Source organism: Camarhynchus parvulus, chromosome 1 (genome assembly GCF_901933205.1).
Source record: "Camarhynchus parvulus chromosome 1, STF_HiC, whole genome shotgun sequence".
NCBI classification, from domain to species: Eukaryota; Metazoa; Chordata; class Aves; order Passeriformes; family Thraupidae; genus Camarhynchus; species Camarhynchus parvulus.
This window is the reverse complement of record NC_044571.1, coordinates 68,809,767-68,826,672: the sequence shown is the minus strand read 5'-3', so window position 1 is coordinate 68,826,672 and position 16,906 is coordinate 68,809,767. Positions and strand designations below refer to the sequence as shown.

General features: G+C 42.5%; 1 protein-coding gene across 3 annotated transcripts in view; it reads left to right on the top strand.

Moving 5' to 3' along the window:
• The window catches only part of MTUS2 (microtubule associated scaffold protein 2), a 265,540-nt gene that overhangs the window by 224,850 nt on the left and 23,784 nt on the right, over positions 1-16,906 (top strand). For all 3 annotated transcript variants that reach the window (XM_030955594.1, XM_030955612.1, XM_030955603.1), the window contains one exon: positions 16,485-16,551. In XM_030955594.1, coding sequence (XP_030811454.1) covers positions 16,485-16,551 — 67 coding nt within the window. The remainder of the gene's footprint in view (positions 1-16,484; positions 16,552-16,906) is intronic.

The window sequence follows — 16,906 nt, the reverse complement described above, 5'->3', positions numbered from 1 at the left end:
TTCATGATAGGTGTAAGTGTCTGCGGAGTTATTCTGCCCTGGAAAGTAGAAGGAAAATGTTTAGGAGGGACTGGATGTTGTCCAGATATCTCTGCATTTCCAGTGGGATCTGTGTTGCAAAAGAAAAAGGTTTTGGGATTTCTTTCTGTTCTGACTGTAAAAAACAGAGATCACTCCCTGATTTGGTACAAGTTTCCAGATATTTGGCCTGATTTTTTTGCTTTCACCTCTTGCTAACTGGTATTCTTAAAAATAAACACATTACAAAGGAGCATAACGCACTCAAAGCAATGGCTAAATACATGAAAAGGATTAATTTAGAAATAAACAGGGAAGTGTTGTGTATATACCATATATTTATATAGGTGCCATTCATATATAATGCTTGAACTTCTTTCCCATAGTCCCATAGTTAGAATATCTTCTGTTTCATGTTAAACTCAATTTCACCAATCTTTAGTTAAAATGAAGTACTAGAAGTTACTGAGTGTTAGATGAACTTAAAAAATTGTTCTGTCTCCTTTCCCTGCCCCAAAGGCATTTTTAAATGTCATTTGTAGAAAGACTTCAAATTATTTACTGTGTTCCCTCACCACTGCACACTCCTAAGCTAGAACACTGCTGATATAACTCCCTGTCTCTCCAAAATTACTGTGCAGTCCCAGGGGGTGACAGTGTAAATATCACAAGTCCTCTCATGTAGATCCATCAGCAGATGCATTCTGAGCTGACGCACAAGAGGGATTTTGCAGCAGTGTAGTGGAACTTTCCCTGTTGATCAAAATTCCTGGCAGATATGAGGTTGTTCCAGTGCAAAGCAAGGCTTGAAAATACAGATATCCATGACAATTATTTCACCTTACGTGTGTCAAGACTGTGTGCCACATCTGCAGAAACCTCTCATATAGACATGCTGACAGACATGCAGAACTTCCTTTATAAGTTCTGATTTGATCTTCAGTTTTTCAAGTACAATTTCATATCTCCTTTGCAATCCATGTGGATTGTGGTTACAGATTTCAGCAGCTGGAGAGCCACATATTTGATGAGTGGAGTGCAAGCTGCCTGCACTTTTGACCATATAAAACCAACACGCTCACATTCCCACCACACTGGTTTGAGTAATTGGATGCAGCAAAGCCAGCATGAAACCAGCTCTGCCTGGAACTGTGGTTTGGCCATCAGCTGGAAGGGAGTAACCCTCAGGAGTAATTAGAGTTTCTGGTGTCAGCACAAATCAATGGGAGCTCCTACTGTGAACATGTGCTAAGAAAAGCTGTCAAGATCTTTGGGTGAGTAAGCAGAGATGCAGCCAGTAGAAGTGAGGCAGTGACAACACCTGCATGTTCAGCACTGGGGAGACTGATAGTGCATTTATGACATTGAGCACTGCTGCTCACGCATCTTCAGAAGACAATGAAAAAATGGGGAGGAAAAAGAGAAAAGTAATAAGCCACTCTGAAGTCTGGAAAAATCCCTTTTTGTGAGAGACAGCAGAGAACTGTTGATTTGTTTGCAAAAAAGGGCAAAGTGGCTTGAGTACAGAGCAGAATAATTCTCCTAAGGAGGTACTGCTGTGTACCAGAAAGCACTTTCCCCCAGTCAAGGGAAAGTTTAGCAGAAACCCCTGATAAACTTTTGCAGAAGTTTTGCAGTTTCAACACATAAAGGAAGCACAGACTTTTAGGACTAGAGATGATCAGTTATTAGAAGAAACCACTGTGAGAAGAAAAAGCAAATCCACACCTTCATGTCAGCAGTTTGCCAATGTATGCCTTTATAGAGGGGATATTTTCATCAAATGTAATTATAGAACAGCAACTGTGTAAAATATCGTGTCCTGTGATAAAAAATCATACTATTTGATGGAACCATTCCTTTGTCCTTAAAGTCTACTAAGTTCTGTAGGCAGCAAGAATAACTTGACATTTAATATTTTGTGGTGCAGTACACGTTAGAGGGGAGATGCCTATTTTAAAGTTGGAAGTTTTTTTCAGATAGATGTTAAGATGAATTTTCCATGCAGAACAGCTTTTCATCACACTCTCTAATGCAGGGTTACTTGCTCCTTCTGAGTTTTCTGGCAATAATCATGGCTCGATACAGGATCTAGATTAGACAGACCATGACTCAAAGATATATATAAATGGTAATTATTGTGTTCCTAGGACATTTTTGCTATCCTTTCAAGTGTAAAGTATATTCCCTTGATACTCCTTCTGTGTCCTCACAGCCATCCAAGAGTGTGTATCTGCACTTTTGAATCATGTACTCAATGCACAACCTGTCTCTTGCTTAACCCCCTTTCAGGTCTGAGCTGTCTGGTTCCAGAAATGAACTCTAAAAGGTTTCAGCTGCAATCCTCCTGAAATTCTCTGGCCTTACTCTCACCCTTGAGAACTAATTCACCTGCAGATTCCTACAATCACTTCTCACACGTCATAATTTCAGACAGTGGTGGTGTGGTTATTATAATGATTTGAGAACTGTTTATTATTTATTATTTATTATTTATTATTTATTATTTATTATTTATTATTTATTAAGACCAGCTCTAGCTACAGAGGAGTTAGTATAAATGATGCATTTCTAAAATTACTTGTAAAAATCATCTGAGCTATGTTTTCGTTGTGTAAAACCCCCCAAACCCACAACTGAGAGTTTGAATTCTCACTAATGGCAGTAAGTACAGTTCCTCTCAGCAGAGCATTGAGAATATTTCCAATAGGAGAAACTTGGTCCATGTAAATCTGCTGGAATATTTTGCCACTGACATTGCTGTCATAGAATGTCAGCACTTGTGCCTTGCTCTGCTTGGCCTCAAAGTACAGCAGCATGAAGTTGTCACTGGCTTTGGCCCAGAGTAACTCGGGAGTGGAAGAGAGAAGATTGTTGGGAGAAGGGAACGTTTCTCTGCAAGGTTGATTAAAGAAAATGGCCATCTGCTTGCAGCTACTCACAGGTCTGGAATTTAGATATAGCCTTGCAGGGGATGTATTCCTGGGTAGAGAGCACGTGAGGAGTTCAGTGAAAACATGCATTTTTCCTTGTGATCTTGGTGGATAAATGGTATTTCATATGAGGAAGCATGAATTCCCTGACAGCAAGAGCTAGTTCATTTGGAATCCTTACTTTGTACTGTTCCAGACATCAAGAACTAGAAAACATAGTAATAAAGCATTGTTCCCTCATGAATTTTAATCCATGGCCTTGCAAGCTACTGACACTAAAATAAATGTAAGGCTACACTTGCAGAAATAACAAAACTCTGAAGGAATTCTGTTTAGATCCTCACATTCTTTTTTTATGAGAGCTGAATTTAAAAAGGAGTCATCTGGCTGGGCTCTCTCACTTGAGAAACAGCGGGCATGGAGTCCATGTTAATTTGTTAAATTCTAGAGTAAACATTCTATTCATCCAAATTTGCAGTAGCATAATTTTACAGTTGAAAAACTATATTAAAAAACATTTGCTTCCATATAAGTTGCCTGAGGATCATTAAAACCTCATGGTACTGAGTAATGCACAAAATGTGAAACCTCACTGTAAATCCAAGGGAAATTGCCATTCTGGGGCCATCTGGCATAACTTTCAGCTCTAGCTGAGTCATCTCACTGAAACTCATTCCTGACTGCTCATGGCTTCAGAAATCCCCAAATCACTGTTACATTTTCTGAATTTTTTTTAAAGTTAGGCAAGAACAAAAATGAACAACCCCAACCTGGAAAATAATGAATCACGTGTGTATGTCTGAAAGCAATGTGGAGAACTGTGCTGCTGATGGGAGAGCTGTCAGAGAAGACTTGTAATGCACCTCCAACAAGGAAAGTGAAGTGTAATAGCGAATGTATTTGCTTTCCTTATTTCCACTGTAGTTTTCAGTCTGACAAGGGTTCAGGATTCCTGTACAGGATTCTCCTCCTGGCTAACAGCAGAGTGTCGATTCCATTCCTTGTCCTAGGGAAGTTGGCCCTGTGCTAGCAAAGTTGACTCTCCCCAAATTCACCACTTTATTCCTGCTTTAGTTTTAACCCCCATCTGATTCAGTGCCCAAACCCTCGAGGGACTGTAAGGAAGGAAGCTGGGACAAAACAAGTGACCAGGAGAGGGGAAGATTAAAACACTTCCTTTGACAGCAGCACTCATCTTCATTGGTTTCAAGCACTCACAGAAATACAATGTGACTGGAAATTTCAATAAGTGAAATTGGAAAGAGAATTTAGGACTAGTTGAGGCTGTTTTCAAATTATACTGCTTGAAGAATTGAAGAATTAACAATACTGACAATAAGTCAATTTCAGTCTTTGAGGCCAATGTTTGCCTTATTGAAAAATAGATTCAGTTTCCCTACTCGTCTGCAACTCTGTCAGTATACTCAGCTTCCCTCTTGTAGATATCAAAATTCTGACAAAGTCCACCTGCATGTTCTGCCACACAAACTGTAACAGAGTTTGAAGAGAGCACATGCAGAAATATTTTGTGATAATCACATGAAGTGTGCTGGATGTCCCTTCTCCTTGCCTTGCTCTCCCATCTTCGGCATGCCACCCAAGCATTTTCTGAGCCTCCTGTTCCAAATGCATTGCTGGAATAGCATTGCCCTATTCTGCCTCCGCGCTGCCTCAGTCAAAAATCCTGCCCCCAGTGAATGCCGCCAGCCAGGCTCCTCCTCACGCCGTCCTTTGAGGTGCTCAATGTCGGTGTCACCGTCGCCTCCCGCTGTTGACTGCAGAGAATGCCAGGAGGCGGCAGCTGCCGATAGCCTGGCTTATCCATCACTCTCCAGAGCTGAGACATTTCAGAGTTTGCAGTGTCTCAGTTGTGCACCAACTCCTCTGCGTCTGACTGTCACGTCTCTCCTCATTCCTGCAGTCTCCTGTTCCTTGTCTCCCTTCACCACTGCATGTCCCTTTGTCCTCTGAAATGCCACCTGCAGTACAATCTTTTCTTTCTCCTTAGTCTCATCTCTTTTTTTGAATCTGTACTTTTCTTTCTTTACCAGGTGAAGAAGTTTTTGAACTTTTGGTGTGCCTCGCCTCAGCCTTCTCTCCCAGTTATCTTTCTCTGTATCCCCACGGCGCTGTCTTCACTCTCCTTGGTCCTCGCCACTATCAACTTTCTCCTTGTTTCTTTTGTTTATTTCCATAAACACTGGATACTTCCCTATCAACTAATTCCTGGAGCTGGCAGTACTCTTGTAAAAAAATGTGCATCCCTTCATGTTTTCTGTACTGTCTTTTGCTGCTCATGCCCTCAGAATGTTATCTATTCAAATTAAATGAAATATTTGTTTGACATACTTCACATGCTCTGCCCCTCAGCAAGCCTATCCAGCATTCCATAAAGGATGAATAATATGCAGTTCCCTTGAGGATTTTGCTGCTCTGGAACACACATAGCTCTGCATTACTACCTTTATCTCCCAGAGCTTTCCCCAGTCTTCAGTTCTGTTTTTCCTTCTCCATGGATCTCCATCTTCACACTTTGCCACATCTTTGCACTACGAAAATCCAGGGAAAGCACTATATCTCTCCCAGAAAGGTTAGCCAGCCTCCACAAAATAGGGAAGCATTGGATACTAATGATTAGGAATTAAAATCTTCTTATATATGTTAGAATATGTGTATAGAACCCTGATGATTTATTGTTTATTCTCTACAGAGCAGAGTGTATACACTGATACATAAAGACCATTATGAAGCTAAAGAGAATAATGTGCCCCATTTGGGGACCATAGTAAATTATAAAATATGACTAATTTATCCCTACCTCTGCCAGTTTAGTTCAGATAGATGTAAAATATTTGAATTGCTTGGGCAGTAAACAGGAATTGTATTATGTGCATTGTGGAGGAAAGCATTGATTCTGTCACTGTAGGGAAAAATTGCTGCCCATGGTGCCTCTTAACTATTAGAATAGGTTGTTTATAGACTAAGCCACTCCTCTGGGACATGCAGGTATCCTCTTTGGCATTTAATTGCCTAGGAGCCTTACCCTGTCAGGTGCTAACTATATTGTGTTTCCACTGAAGTCAATAAACACTGTAAAACATACCCAGTTAAGTCACTTGTCTTGTGCAATTACTTTTATGTTTTAAAATCTAATTTTATCAGACTTCTTTCCTCTTATATGTGCTGCTAATCCTATACCTAAGGAACTTACCTTTCTTTGTGGAACTTACCTGTATTTTCTCTTTCTAGTAATGAAACAAAACCACAGCTTTTGTGAAGAATGGTTTTTTAACTAACAGTGCAGGTTTTCCCAGCCCATGTTAATCTCTGTCTTACCCACAGACTTATTCATTCTGCCTTGAAGGGAAATGTGAGCCAGATCTGTTGGGACAGAGCTCCATGCAAAGCAGCTTGGCAGAGGCACATTCACATTCTGGGTGTGGATCATCAGCAAAATCCATAGCAATGTATTGGTGACAATGCACAGACAAGCAGTATTGCATGGAAAGGAAAGGTTCATTCCGGGTCATCAAATCCAGACCCTCCCTGTTGCCAAACTCTGTAACTTCTTCGCTAAAATGATAAATTTTCAGCTTGAAAGTCATTATGTTTTCCTCTGATTCTACCAGAGGACTGTTTCAGAATCTCTTGTGATTTAGGTATGCCCAGTTGACACACTTTTATCCTTACATAAATACATTTTTTGGCCTTGAAGTACTCCTGCCTCTCTCAGTGTTCTCCCTATATTTATAGAAAGCTGTAATTTTCCAACTTTGCTGTTGTTTTCTTAGAAGAAGCAGATGTGTATTTACATGGCACCCCTCCAGGGGTGTGGGTTAAATATTCCCTGCCTCAGAACTGCTATCCCCCAAACACAGGGAACCAGAACTGTCTGAGGTTTCAGGTGAGATCTCTCTGTGGCTTTTCTTGAAGCATTTAAACTTCCCTCCCAGTGTTTCCTAGAACCTAAGGTTGTATTTGCTTTATTCAGATCTGTACAGTAGACATAATTCTTATTTATCCCATGACTGAATAAGCAACACAGGTTCTTGCTGTTATTTCCAGCTGATGAGTTTCTATCTTCTACTTGAATTTCCTGTTATTTGTCCCTGTGATTGGGACCTTGGACTGCTCAATATTCTATCTTTCTTATCATGACTGGCCCTATAGCCCTAAATAGCATTCAGCTTGACAAGCATGGTGTTTTAACTCTCTCACCTTGGTGTTTGAGCATCTCCCCTTGATGGACAATGCATCCCAGCATCACATTAGCATTCACAAATATTTGACCAGGGTCAAAAGTGAATGACATAACTTGTCCCCCGGATTGATTGTTTGAACAGCTCTCTTCATTATCTCCACTCAGCCCAATAGTTCCATTTATTGCAACTCCTTGTGCTCTTCCCCCATAGGCCTCCTCCCCACTTAACACTCCTTCAGCAATTCCCAATCTTTCCCAGACTGATGGTCAATGCTGTGGTTGGCACCATGTGGTCACTTGGTCCCCAGTAGGTGGGAATTACATATTACCCTTGTCTAAAGATATCAATTATTTTGGTGTACAGAGGCGGCAGCAGTCTGCACTGGTGTGGATCTATCTGCCTTTGGTGCTCTGTTGTGCTTAACAAGGTGTTTTTAAAATATTATTCCTCTCAGTATTTGATCCAAGTGCCACATGCCACTGAAATCAGGCAGATGTCTCTAGCATTTCAAAATTAAGAATCAATAACTCAAAAACCTTGTTTTGAACCTGCTGTTTAAAGTGCCAGTTCTCACAGAATTTGGGTGTAGGGGCTGTCCTCTCCTCGGATGTGCCTGCTTTGCTGAGTGGATTGCTCCTGTCTCAGTTATGTTCATTTCCCTTTCTGTATCCTTGATTCCTGAGTCATTGCTGGCTTCAGGTGTGTGCTCAAAGCCCTCCACATTGTAACCTACCTGTCAGCATGCTGCCACCACAGAGACCCCTCCTAAATTCTTTCTTCATCCTCCTCGTTTGTGCGTTTGACTGAGGAACTGCTCTTTAAAATAGTTTCTATTTTCCATTTGCTTTCTTAACTTTGGTCTTTTCTCACTTAATGCTACACACCTTGACCTGAAAGATGAAGTATAATTCAAATTGAGTTTAGTCTTACTTTCTCCAAAAGGATCTAAGCTGACCAAAGAGCCCAGCAGCTTTCCCAAGCACATCCTTATCCCTTATCAATACTAAATCAACCTGTGAAACCTCAATTCACCCTTGCCAGAAGGACAACAGATGGTTTCTGCTTAATTTAAGTTTCACTTTAATATTTTCTCTTCCTGTTTAGTGCTTAAGAGGTACTAAAGTCATGCATAGACCTTGCTAGCTAACATTTACCTTGGATTAATAATCATGTGCAAGCAGCAAATCCCCCATTCTTAGCAAAGCAGTTGAAGAAGATGAGTTGTTCATTTTAAGAGCATTACAAAAGGAATAATGACCAGGTTTTGTCTTCCCTGCCTGACAGTCAGACATGGATCTAAATACTGTAGTTCTAATAGCCAACTCAGAGAAATGGCTATGTTAATTTGTCTCAAGTGGTAATGTAGGTTTTTTCTATGGCAGTTAAAAAGTTTCCAGTCGGGATTTGGGCTGTAAAAGATCCAAATTACAGATTTCAGGTTGTGTGGCAAGAAAGAGAAGCTCCTACAGTGAGGATGAAATGATTTAACCATACAAGGAAGTCTTTTTGTACCTCTACTCTGTAGCTGTTTAATAGCCAACCAAATTAATGTTCAGATGCTGTAAAGAAAGTTAGGTCTTGAACGCAAATGTTAAAAGGTGTTTGGAGTAATGTACTTGGAGTGCAATTTTAAATTTGGTTTGGTGTTTTGGTTTTTTGTTTATTTGTGTGATAGATGGCGTTTCTATCTTGTTGGCTTTGTTTGTTTGTTTGTTTTTTGTTTGTTTGTTTGTTTTTAATTACCTGACTGTGATATTCTAAAACTAATTGAAGTCCTGGCAGGACTGAGGAAGAGCAAGAGAGAGAATAAGAAGTTGACACAAACCAAAGTTACCTGAGAATTTAAATGTAATTTAACACAGTTTTGTTGGACATTCTTGTTGGTTCCTACTATTTTTAAAATCACTTTGTGCATCACCAGTCACAGCTGAGCAAACATTTAAACAAAAACACATGTCCATAGAGGCACAGACTAGAGCATCTTTCCCACCAGAAGGCAGAGCTGCTCAGCAGTACAGGCAATGCCACTTTTCTGTATGTTTGGTAGTGAATTGGCTTTCAGGAAAATAGTGGTTTTCAGGTTTAAACAGGGGACACAGCATAAATACCACCCTAGGTGTGACTCATTGAACTCTTTTGCCTTTTCCCAGAATTGTCTTTAACGTAAATTGTTAGAGGAAATTTGTTTTGTAAATATACCATGCCAGAGGCAGCAGCCCAGAAGAAATGAGGCTGCTGCAGCTCCATGTCCTGGGTTCAGCCGAGAAAATGTGTTCCCAGTGGGCAAACTGATACAGACCGGATGTATACAGCACACCTGTGTGTATAGCAGCTTAAGGTTAGAGTTTTGTGATGTAGGTATATAAATACAGGGGCAAAAAATTATGCCAGCCCTTGAGAATTACAGAAGTCTCTGAGTACGTTGCAGGGATACTGTTTTTGCCATTACGAGGAGTCACCGGGGTCCAGTGGGTGCTCGTAGTCCTCACGATTTAAGTAAACGACTGCAGGGAAAGTCCTTTCAGGGCGATTAGAGCATCTCGGGGAACACCCGGGAGCGGGGGGGACACCCCCACGGCCGGCGGACGAGCTGGCGGCCGGTGCCGCAGCCTGCAGCGAGCCGCTGGCAGAGAGCGCCCGCTCCCAGCCCCGCGGAGCCGCGCAGCGCTGCGCTCGCCCGGGGACGCGCCGGCACAGCCGCGCAGGACCGCGCACAGCCGGCAGAGCCGCGCACAGCCGGCAGAGCCGCGCAGAGCCGTGCAGGACCGCGGGGCCCGCACGGCGGCCGGGAGGAGCCGAGTGCGGCAGAGCCGGGAGTGGATTTGGGAGCGCTGCGGGACAGGAACAGCGCCGGCAGCCAGCCGGGACACGCTTGGCTTAAAGGCGCCATCCGAGCGGGAGCGCAGCGCGGGGACCGCGCTCATCAGTGCCCGTGAATGCGGCACGAAGAGGAGATGCCAGCGGCGCCCCGGCTGGGAGCCCAGGCTCAGCTTCGGGTTTCAGCGCCTCTGGGGCTGTCGCTGCGAAGTTTCCAGCCCCGTCCCGGCAGCCGCCCGCCCCGGCACTTCCCTGCGATGGCGCTGCTGGACGTGCCCTGCTGTGGGCAAGCCTTTGCCAGCCGGAGCAGCCTTTTTCGGGAGAGGCCGGATCCAGCGGCGAGCAGCAGGGCGGGCAGCAGGCAGCGCTTGCCGGGGGCCGAACCCGCCGGGCTCCGCAGCCGCCCGCCCCGCGGCACCGTCCCTTCCCCGCTCCCGGCGCCCCGGCCCCGGCATCCCTTGGCGCCCCGGGAGGCATCAGGGTGACAGGTCCCCTTGGCCGGTCTCGGCGCGCCGGGACGTGACATCCCTTTCTGACAGTGTCGCCGCCCGGGGCTCATCCTCCGGCTCCGGGCCGGGCTGGCCGCAGTCCGGCGGCTGTCGGTCCGGTGGGCGGCTGTCCTGCCAGGATGGGCAAATGCTGCTCCACCTGTTTTCCCCCCTCTCTGTGCGAGGACGAGACGGTACTTTTGCCTCTTTTTTAAGTCCTTTAGGGAACGGGAAGGACGGTAGCGGTGATAGAGCCTGTGCTGCTGCGTCTCGCTGGGGTCGGTGGCGGATGCGCTTCCCGGGTGGCGGAGAGGGGAGCGATGCTCGGCTTCTTTGCAGTGTGCTGATCTCCCCTTCACCAGGGACAGGTCTAAGTGTCGCTTTTTCATGCACTGCAGTGCCTTACATAAGTTTATCCTGCAGTCTAAATGGTAGGGTTGGATGCTCGTGAAACAAGGAGGGACTGCTGACATCTGTAGCAAACAGTCGGTTTGATGTTTTGCTCTGCTTTTCTTACATTTTTAATAGCCGTGTGGAGTACAGGTTATAAAGGAAACTTGCAGAGAGTTTTAAAGTCTGAAGAGAGATTATTCAGCCTCTAGCTGTCCTAAAGTTTTGCGTGTCTAACAGAGGAATGACTCTCCAGTATAGGAGAAGTGAAACAAGACAAAGCTACCTGTTTTCCTATGTTTGTGTGAATCTAAATCAAACACATTCCTAGGCACCAAAATGGGTCATGTAAGAAATGTCAGTGCAGAAGTAGAGAGCTACCAGCAACAGGAAAATAGCATGTGCGAGAGAAGTTGTGGGACACTTTGAATACATAGTTTTTCCCATTATTCTTCAGGAAATTTGCCTGGGTTTTATGTACAGAAGAGTGAAAATATGAATATATGCATTTAATTTGCTTAATAGAAGATATCTTGGCAGAAACACATGTTTGTGCAATGTATTCTGTTAGAGTTTGGCTTTATGGTATATTCATATAACTCTGTTAAATTAAAAACTGATAGTGTCTCCCATTTACCTAATGATAGTTCAAATATAGCTTGAGATGTGCTACTAACCAGGTTAAGAAAAATGTGCGGGTTGAAATAAAACTTGGCAAAGTGCAGTCACTGTGGAATATCTGAGTGCTTGTGAACTTTAACCAAATTTTAACCTAAAGGGTGTTATGAAGAAGGATTACCTGACAACCAGCATGATTGAACAGCAGTGTTAAAACACCTATTTTTAAAGGAAGATTGTAGGTAATTTTGAATATCAGCTGCAGGGGGATTCAGTTACTGCTTCTACAAGTGTCATCTGAAATTTATTGGTACAAGAGAATTCCCAATGTATATGATTCTCTTTCCAATTATAATATAATACCTTGCCACAGGGAGGTCTGAATACAGCACAACAGTGACTAAGCACCATTTGCAGGTCAGGGATTTTTTTTTTTAGTATTTTGAAAGCTCTGCATAGAAGACAGCTGTTCTGGAGGAGCAGTTTTAATAACAAGTGCCACAGAGCATCTCTATGCAGAGAGTTTTTAGGAGATACTGTAGAGAACTGAGAAGTTTTTGTACAGTGGAGACACTGTACATGCATTTGGATCTTAGAATACAAGCAAACATGTAAGTTGGCAGGGTGGAGAGTCATGTCAGTTTGGGAAGGTAACTCCAGGCTCCCATGTTTGCTTCCTAGCTGCTGCTGACATCCTATGTGGATCTGAGCAATTTTATGGTGTTCCTTGCCTGATCTGACCCATTTCTATTTCTATGATGGATCTACTATTACTTACCTATTGCTAAAAAGTACCTGGAGGTTTACTTAATTAGTATTTCTAATTCATTAGTACCTCTCAGTTAGGTTATAGCTCTCAGAGCAGAGAGACTCTAAGGCAAACCTCAAATATGCCTCCCCATCCCTCAGTTATTCCTGGCCCAAGGTAGAATCTCAATTTGTCTCTCTGATGATGTTCCTTGAGGATGTCTACCTGTCATCTGAAGCTCCATGCAACTAAAGCAGAGCCTTTCATAGAAGCACAGAATTACAGAATAGTTTGGGTTGGAAGAGACCTTTAAAGCTCATCTAGTCTGAGACCACTGCAATGAGCAGGGACATCTTCAATGAGATCAGGCTGCTCAGTGCCCCATTCAGCCTCTGCCCACAAGCTTTTGTCACTGCTTCCTCTCTTGATCTGTTTGGGCAACGCCAGCATCTTGCCCATCCTTAGGTCCATATGATGACTTCTCCTACCAAGTTATTTTTCTAGGTCCTTGCATGCAGTTATATCTAAATTCAGCTGATTTTTTTTTTCTGAGCTATACTGCTAGGTTTGGACAATGTTATTTAATTGTACAAATTCCTGTTTTATTCCTACACCTCTGCCTACCTGCTGACTACCTGCCTTGTTTTCTGGAGCTGTTGCACCAATGTAAGTCATGCCGCAGTCCATCCTCAGAATGTTTTGGGGTGAATGGAGAACTCACAGGTGTCTGTTTCACTTGCTGAAATGCTGTCCAACACCAAGACTTTTAAAGGAGAAATATTGGGAGGTCTGTATGCTTCAGAGCTCATGATAGGAAAAAGGGTTGCTACTATATTTTCTATTCAACAGAGCAGTAGGACAAACATCTCATTCTGCCTGTTTTATTCTACTTTTCTTTCTGTCTGAAGAGATGGGACATATTCCAGGCACAAGACTTAATCATTATGTCGCAGAGTTCAGGAATGAAGAAGACGTTTTTCTTCATCTCCATCATAAGTGTAATCTTATTTTATGAAAATTACTTCACTGTCAGAGTAATTTCTTGGGATGCAGCCAACAGAAGCCTTTTATCATCATTTCTCTAAAAAGTAGTGCAGTCCATCATTCATTAAAAGTACATGAAAAGTAAATGTGACATTTTAATTTGTGCAAAACACACTGTTTTGTTTTCACATTTTTGGGCATTAAAAAAAAAAAAAAAGGAATTCCAGATCACATCAAAGAAATATTTTTTTCTTCCTTGCCATTTAACAGCTGCACTTGAAATGGTGGGTATTTGCCCAATCTCCTTACAGGGTCTGTGATCTTTTCACCTACTGAAAACAGGTGTGTACAGTCAATGAACCTTATTAAACCTGAGTTAGATTTGACCCTTGGATGCTCGCCCATAATGGCTCAGCTCCAAGTCGTGACCTAGTAGAGAATCCTTACAAAGCTCCTTTGATATGCTGAGCCTTAGTGGAGGCAAAACTCTTGGGAGGGCACCTCAACTCTTTGCTCTACTGCTGGTTACCCTGTCTTCGCTTTCAAATACTTTGTTGAGATAATTAATGAAGACTGATTAACCCAATGGGACATCCTGTTGATTTGGTTTCTTATCCATTCGTTTTGGGGAAGTTTTCCTTGTGTGCTTGTGAAGTTTTGAATTGCATTGATGTTATGACAGTGGATGTATAGGAATCTCAGCACTGAATGTGGTAGCTTTACATTCCGAACTCAGATCCAGATTTGCCCTACAGCAATGTTTGGTTTCCTTAGCTCTGGCATTCCCAGTTCCCTGGCTACACTGAGAGATTACTTGAGGCTTTGGCACTGAGGGCAACCCTTGCACATCTGATCTCCCAGGAAACATAAGTATGAGGTCCCAAAGAGCAGACAGGAAGCTCTGACTAAAATAAAACACAATGCAAGAAGTATTGGCAGAGCAGTAAAATGACAGCCAAGGCACCTGAGCTGTGCTGATCTGGCTGCCATGGAAGCCCCAGGGACTGCTCTGCTCTGGAAACCACAACCCCAGCGTGGTGGGAGGCAAACATGACCCCCACTGCCCTGGTGCTTTGGTGTCCATGCTGGAGCTCGAGTTATGGGATAGCATTTTTAGGCTGGCACCACGGCAGTTCTCCACATTTTGGAGAGGATCCCTCCACCAAGTGTCCTCAAGGGAAGGAAAAACCTTATCTAAGATGAAACATCATGTAAAATGTGGAGCCTGTAATATTTCTAATGGGGAATCAAAATTTTAAATGCTTTTTTCCCAAAAAAGTGGAGGTTTTACTTGCTTGTAACAACCCCATTGAGTTTTGCTTATCAGTAGGTGCTGGCAATGATTTGTGCAGAGCTCCCTTGCTTTGAATGGCTTTTGTTTCAAAGAATGAGAGCTGGTAATTTGAGTGGGTGCTTCCCATCTGCAAGTCCTGCATCCAGTATATCCCTGAGCACACTCCTTCAAGGGCACCAGGCCTGGCAGTCTGTCAAGAGCCCTTCTGAAAATGACTCCAGTGAGTTAAACAGACCATATGGGCTGATGCAATTGTATTCTCCAAAAGGGGAAACCTTACTCCTGTAAGGCTGCTGGTTTGGGAATTTACGTGAAGGAAACTGGTTTTTTAATATATCAGGCTGTATGTATCTGGACTTTTTTTTTCCATAACTTTTTGACTAATTAAGAAAAAGAAATCCGTAAGAATCCACATAATTTTATTCTGAGCCTAATGCAGTGGGTGAGGACTGGACACTGCAGTCCTGGCACACAGCCCCCTGTGCATTACTCAGCAGGGTATGGAGCCAGGAGGAGTCACTGGAGGAGCCAGGCCTTGCGCTCCTGGCTTCTGCCCATAACTGAATAAGAAAGATGCCCGCATCATCTGGGGCTCCTCAAGCCTTCAAGGCTCTCAAATCAGTTCAGTTTATCACTCCATTTACAGCAAACTTTCTGGAAAGGCTGTGGACCTGGTGGAAATCATCCCAAAAGGGCAGTATGTAAAGGATTAATTCAAATTTCAGATTCTATTATTCTGGTATTACCAGAAATGAAGTTGTGTTACTTCTCCTAACAGAGTTAAAAGTTAAGTGCAGGAAAAATACACAGAAACATTAAGTTCTGATTTTTTTTTCCCACTTTCATTTCTGTAATATAGAACTGACTTGCTATCTTATCTGCTATCTATCCTGCAGCCAAACTAATACTGTCTGTGCCCTAGATTTTTGTTAGCCTTGCTTGCTTAATACAGAAAGATTTGGTTTCTAGGACTCCTTTTAATTCAATTTTCTACTGTACTGCTTTTTGTATTGAATATGATTTTTCTGTAGTGTCCTTTAAGGATTCTTGACCTTTTCTAACCTGGGACATATTTATAGTAACCTGATCTAGTTTTATTAATCATTAGTGATCTTCCCAGCAGGGTACATTCCTTTGTCTTCTTTCTAATATGATTCATGATACATCCCAATTTAAAGTGCCCATATGATTGAGCTGCTATGCTGGGATTTATTGTACTAAATCAGACTCCAGTGGATGGAGATAAGAATTTTGTCAGTTTGCACAGCACTAGCCAGATATCTGCTGTCAAAGTCCTTGCATTTTGGTAATAACACCTTAACATTGCTCATGTAAATACATTTTAATTTTCCTTTAGCCAATTCAACTGTTTTACTTCTTAAATATTCAGATTTCTTCTGAGACTAGTCAAGGAAAGGAGCCTTAAAAATGAATGAATAAATAAAATCACAGAAATAGATGTGGAGAGGGGCATAACATCAGGTTATTAGTGGTGTTTGTATGGGAATGCTCACCATGCATAAAATGGTGTGAGTACAGCAATCTGCTCTGTCAGTTTGACTCTCTGGACATATTAATATGATTGGAGGTGGTTAAATGCAGGGTTAAACAGTTGAAAAAAATTTATAAAATAAATCCATTGTGTACATGCAGTCCAGCCATAAATGATATGCAGACTGACCACAAAATTATTAAAAAATAGAGATGTCTTTGTAGACACATAGGAGTTAACAGAGTATTCTGCAATGTCATGTGTACATGTACTTGTAGACGTACAAGATACTGGTAGCCCATGAGTTGTAGCTCCTAAGCTTGATTTAAAAACTGAATGAGTTCATTATAATCCCACTCCCCTCCCCTAAAAATCCCCTAAAAATAAAAAGGTAGTATGAGGAATCAATCTAATCTGCTTTACTAAATGAACATGTGAAAGTGCTTATCTGGGATAAACCTGGGTACTATACATATTTTTCTCTCTTTTTCCTTAAACAGAATGAAAATGCCCTTGTGAAAATAAAGGAGTTAGGAGTCGAGCTTGAAAAGATCAGGGAGGAAGTTGGTAAGTAGTACAAGAAAAGTAACAACAAAGTGATTTTCTCACTTTACATGAAAGCAGTAATTATGATTCCCTGTGACCTGATCCTGCGGAACCTCCATACATGTGATGAAGTGTTTTCTGAAGCCCAGTGGCAAAGGGTTTTGTGATTTTGCAGGGAGCCTTGATTTTACCTCTTTGCTGTACAGATGAGTTCATCACCACATACACTTGTGCATCATCTTTGCTACACAAATTGTTCTCCATAAATCCATAGCTTCTGTCCTCAAACACCAGCACTGCTGAGAAGAAAGCACAGCGTGATGAGAAGTGGGAGCTTGGGACCATTGCAGTTCACAGTGACTGGGAATGCATCACC